Genomic DNA, 5,678 nt, shown 5'->3' with positions numbered 1-5,678 from the left:
AAATACAAATATTTAAACAAAAATATTTGCAGCATTCATAGCGCAAATTGTACCTGAACTGAAGGGCTCTGTGTGTTTACATATATATACACACATATATATATATATCTATATATATATTACATATGTGTGCATTATATTCACTTCTATCTAACCATATACATATATTTATTTATAATTTGCCAAATGCTATAAACAAGATACCTGAAACAAAATATATAAAAAGTAAGCATTCTATCAACTGATTTGAAAATAAACACAAGGTAAAATAGCTATGCACATAAAATTATAATTTTTTTTTTTTTGCTGTATATCTACAGAAACTTGAAGATACCAGCTGAAAAGCCTGTAATTTCTTTAAAGCTAGTGCTTATCAAATAGCCTGCTCCTTGTAAAATTTGATTCCACAATGGGGAAAAAAAAAAGGTATTTTAATTTTTTTGAAGTCTCAATTCAAATGAAAGGAGCAGTTAAATTTTAGTTGGCCGAAAAAGCCTTTGAATTCCCTAGGACTTTAATGGTCTTTTAAAAATTAGCTCTATTTAATAAAAGAGACAAAAGTATCAAGATATATATGAATTTAGCCTATTTTTTATTTCTGTGTGTTCATAGTAAACATTTTTGTAAGTGACAAACACGGGCATATGACCACAGTATCACAATCAAGAAATTTTAAGACAACATTAACAATCACTCAAATTTATGCGGCATTTGCGCAACACAGGTTACATATTTGCAAGGTTTACCTATAAGTACAATAGGTATTAACATTTCACTACATTTAGAAAAAATAAAAGTGACCTGTTAGTGACCACATACATCAAAATATACACAACACAAACTGAAGGCAATCATTAATTTTGTCCCCTTCTGATTCATTTGAATGGGCAGTGCTGCCAACTGAAACAACTTTCCTTTTTTTTTTTTTTGTGGTTTTTTTTTTTTTTTTTTTTTTTAATACTTAGCATACCAAGTGCATTTTAGAACCCAATCTTTGGTCTAAAAGTAAACAAAAGAAAAAAAAACGGTTTTTTTAAAGAAAAGGACAAAACAATAAATGGCCAAAATAATTTCTTGGGCACCTTTACTACGAATGCTTCTTAAATACAAATTACAGTTTAACATTTTAAAACTCTCCCCATAATTTAGGCTGTTCTCAAGGTCTGCGTCCACCATAAAGATCCATGATAACTTATAATACTGCACACATGGAAATCTGGCGGCTCTTAGAGATAGACTTGTCAGGTTTGAATGAAATGGCAAAGCAGTCACTATTTAGATACACATTCTACTATAATTTTGACTTCCAAACCTTATATTCTACAATGTATTCTCCCCACATTGCACCTCGCTGACACTCCACACCTTGTTAGAATAATAAACAATCCTAAAGACTGAACGAACGTACAGAAATGGGGGCGGGGGGCTTAATAAAAAATACCTGGACTTATTTTTTAATTATCATTTACAATGCAAATGTGTGTAAAACGTTCACTTACAGTCTGGTCCCAGGGATGTTAATGTATTAAAGGGTTGGAAGAAGACCCCTGATTTTGATGTGTGAAATAATCAGACAGTCCCCCGGACAGTCCCGTCGTGAAGCTTGGCAAAGAGGGTCTTAAAGACTCACAGGGCAGGGTCGAGGGGGCCTGCGGAGACGTGGAGGAGGACGCGGCCCGGGCGCTCATGGACGTGCTGCTCTGCGAAGTCATTGACGGGTGCGGGACGTGGGGGAAAAAGTAACTGGTCTGGCCCGCGAGCAGGTTGACCGAGCAAGGGTTGAGGGAGTAGGTCCCGGAGCAGGGCACCGACAGGCCGCAGGGCACCGAGGCGGCGAGCGCGGCGGCCGTGAGGTGGTGCGTGGCGTACGGGATCTCCCCGTTGACCAGCCGGTCCACGCTCAGGCCGTTGGCCGTGGAGAAGGAGTGGTTGTTGCCCAGCGAGTTCTGAGTCAACACGGAGCTGTAGGGCATGGGGTGGCTGGGGTAGGCCGACGTGGTGCCGTTGTAGCTCAAAGTGCTGCTGGCGCGGGGGTGGTGCAGGGACAGGAAGGGCGACATGGGCCAGTAGAGGGAGCCGGCGCGGTCCATGAAGGTGAGGCCGGTGGAGGTGAGGCGCGCCCCGCGCTTGAAGGCCAGCTTGGCGCGCGACGTGGTGGAGCGGCGCCGCAGCTTGCCCGTGGTGCCGCCGATGAACACGTCGTCGCTCGACGGGTCCAGCATCCAGTAGTTGCCCTTGCCCGGGTCGTCGTAGTGGCGGGGCACCTTCACGAAGCACTTGTTGAGGGACAGGTTGTGGCGGATGGAGTTCTGCCAGCCCTGCTTGTTCTCGCGGTAGTAGGGGAAGTTCTTCATGATGAACTCGTAGATGCCGTTGAGCGTGAGCCGCTTCTCGGGGCTCTGCCGGATGGCCATCATGATGAGCGCGTTGTAGCTGAAGGGCGGCTTCTCGTACTTGCCGTTCTTCTTCTCGCCCTCCTTGCCCCCCTCCCCGTCCTTGCCGCCCTCGCCCGCCCCCTTCTTCTCCTCCCCCCCGGCGCCGGCGCCCTTCTCCTTCTCGTCCGGCCCGACGGGCGCCAGCTCCCCGGGCCCGCCGCCCGGCTCGCCCTTGCCGCCCAGCCCGTCCGCCTTGGCCCCGTCCAGGGCGGCGGCCGGCGGCGGCGGCGGCGGCGGCGGCGGCGGCGGGAGCAGCAGCTGCTGGGGGCCCTTGTCGTCGTCGGCTGCCGGGGCGCCCCGCGCCTGGGGGGGCTGCGGTGCCTGGGGCGGCGGCGGCGGCGGCGGCGGCGGCTGCTGCTGCGGCGGCGGCGGCGGCGGCGGCTGCGGGGCGGGCGGCGGCGGGTGGTGGTGGTGGTGGTGGTGGTGGTGGTGGTGCTGGGGGTGGTGGCTGTTGTGGTGGCCGTGACTCGCGTGGTGGTTGTCGTTCTGGACCGCCTCCGGCACCAGGCTGTTGATGCTGAACGAGGACTTGGGGATCATTTTCACCTCTTTCCTATCTCCCATGTCCAGCATCACCCAGTCGTCGGGGGGGAAGCGGCGGCGGCGGCGGCGGCGGCGGCGGCGGCGGCGGCGGCGGCGCGGGAGCGGGACAGCGGCGCGGCGGGCGGCGGCGACCGGTGGGTGCCGAGCGGGGCGCGGGCGGCGCGGGCGGCGGCGGCGGCACTGAGCGCTCCGGCAGCAGCGCAGTTGGACCGCAGGCTCCGGCGCTGGCAAGTCATGTAGCAAAAGCAGCAACCACCCCTCAGGAATTAGAAGAAAAAAAAAAAAAAAAAAAAGGGAAAAGAAAAAAAGAAAGAAAGAGAAAAAAGAAACAACCACCGCCCCGGGGGTGAAGCTCCCTCGCTCCCAACTCTACTTCTTGGTCTCCCCCCCACCCCCCGCTCCCCCCCCCTTCTGCTGCTTCCTCCTCCTCCTCCTCCTCTCGCAGCAGCAGTCACAGCAGCAGCAGCAGCAGCCCAAAGGGGGGGAGAGCCGGGCGGCGGGCGGGCGCGTCCCGGAGCGGCCGCGGCGAGGCTGGGGAGACAGCGATCGAGGCGGCTATAGCCACAATTAATTTTCCGAGCTACAGGCGCACACTAGGGCTGTAAAAAAATTTTTGGTTTAACCTTTCCTACCGCTCGGCCAATCAGAGCCGGCGGCGTGCGGGAGCGTCTCTCCCGCCGTCGACCAATCGGCGGACCCGGGCCCACCCACCCCCGCCCCGCCCGCCGGCTCCCGCCCCCTCGGCGCTCGCCTCCCCCTCGCCGCGGGCCTGGGCCTCGCGGCCGCGCGGAGCCGCGTAGGGATACGCCGCCCGGAGCACGCTGCGCCGCGGCCCTCTCGGCGCCCCCGCCACCCCCTCCGCCCTGCGGGCCGCTCCGCCGAGGTCCCCCTCTTAGGGCAGATAGCTCACATTTCCGGCTGCCTCCTCGCCGTGTCGGGCCATTTTCGTTTGAGCGTCAATGTTTGTCGTTATTGATTAAAGTTTGTATTCCATTTCATTTTTAAAAGCGGGGGCGGGGGCGGGGGCGGGGGCGGCCGCGGCGGTGGGGCGGAGAGTGTGGGAGTGCGGGGACGGGGTGCGAGGAGAGGGCAGGAAGTGGAGGAGGAAGAGGCGAGGCGCGACCGGCCCCGAGTCGGCCCTCCAGGCCCGGGGCGGCATTGCCGAGCCCGTAGGAAAACTGTGCCCCTCGTAGGTAACACCCCGGCGAGGCTTCGGAGGGCAGGGGAGGGAAGGCGAGGGAAGGCCCACCCCTGGCGTGGGGGGGCGGCGGGTCCGGCCGAGGGTCGGAGACGGAGGGATGAGGCGGAGGGAGTGGGCTGGCGAGCGCGGGGCCAAACGGGGGCTACTTACTCGGTTCCTGCGGCCGGGCGGCGGCGAGCTCGGGGCTCGGGGCTCGGGGCTCGGGGCTCGGGGCTCGGGCCCGCGGGGAAGCCGGGCCCTGGGGCTGCCGGCGCGGAGGCGGCGGCGGCGGCGGCGGCGGCGGCGGCGGCGGCGGCGGCGGGCGGGGGCGGCTCAGTGGTGGGCGCCTAGGGTAGCCTTCCGCAAGGAGGGGTGCTCAGCGAACAATACCAAACAGTCTCGAAATAAACCAGGTAACACATGCTCTGCCTCTGTGTCTCTCTCTTCCTTCCCCTCCTCTCCTGCTCCGGACCGTCGCTCACACGCTGGGTGACCCGGTGTCGCCTTCTCTCCGCCGCCCCAGCGTCTGCTCAGCTTCTAATCCGAATTGGAAGCGAGTAGCCGCGAGCGATCACCCTGGAAATGTTTCATTTTGCTTGTTGACATTGGAAGGAAAATAAGGGTGGGCGGCTATTTCTTTCTTTTTTTTTTTTTTTAAAGCCTTCCTGTTTTCACTCCCTCTTTTCTTTTTTCTTTCCGTTTCTCAAACGCTTTTGATTTGTGCGGGCCTTAATGCTGAAAGAACCGCATGCCGAAGCCAGGCCTTTCCCACCCCGAATGCGGACGGAAGGCAACTAGAAGCCCTGGGTACGTGGGTCCCACAGCCCCAGCTTCTTGGGCTTTCGAACTGGGAAGGTTCGGCTGAGGACTGAAGTGAGTGGGGAGATTGTGATTCGGGGGCTTTAAAAGGATCCCGTGGCCAGGGGCAGGGCTAAGGCCCAGCATTTCCCAGGGATTGGAATTTGGTGCGGAGCACACTGATCAAAGGCTGTTTCATCCCACATGGGTACGAAACATACCACATTTTACGGAGGATGTAGCCCTAGAGAAGAGGGAGGTGGAGGAGAAGCATAAATGAAAGGCACTTTCCCCCTCCTCTGCAAAATCATCATAAAATGTAAACATTCACGCACTCTGATAAACTATCAATTAAATTGGCGGATTTAGTATTTAAGAAAAGGAAGGGAGAAGAGGTGATGTCAAAGTTCAATTCTAATAAAAAGAATTCGGTTGATGAACACAAGAATACTCAAGTTCATATGGGGTTGTGGCACTCTCTCTCTCTCTCTCTCTGGGCACCCCACTCCCTACTTTGAAATCCTGAGGAAGAGAAAGAGAGAATAAACTCTGAATAACAGACGATTACCAATAGCTAGTGATTTTACATCTGTTAGGAATACCATAAAGAAACTTTGAACATTGGACTAACTGCATCTGTCCTTCCACTGTATGTATGTATGTATGTATGTATGTATGTATGTATCCCCCCCCTCCCATTTCTACTTATTTCCTCACTTAAT

At 54.9% G+C, this 5,678-nt stretch overlaps 1 protein-coding gene across 1 annotated transcript; it reads right to left on the bottom strand.

The window, feature by feature from the left end:
• Positions 1 to 573: 573 nt before the first annotated feature.
• FOXG1 (forkhead box G1) lies at positions 574 to 3,037 on the bottom strand. Its single transcript, XM_038544378.1, has one exon. The coding sequence runs from the start codon at positions 3,006 to 3,008 to the stop codon at positions 1,518 to 1,520; it is 1,491 nt and encodes a 496-aa protein (XP_038400306.1). The 5' UTR covers positions 3,009 to 3,037; the 3' UTR covers positions 574 to 1,517.
• Positions 3,038 to 5,678: the final 2,641 nt, after the last annotated feature.

This window comes from Canis lupus, chromosome 8 (genome assembly GCF_011100685.1).
Source record: "Canis lupus familiaris isolate Mischka breed German Shepherd chromosome 8, alternate assembly UU_Cfam_GSD_1.0, whole genome shotgun sequence".
NCBI lineage: Eukaryota > Metazoa > Chordata > Mammalia > Carnivora > Canidae > Canis > Canis lupus.
The sequence above is the reverse complement of the archived record's forward strand: the minus strand, read 5'-3'. Positions and strand labels throughout refer to the sequence as shown.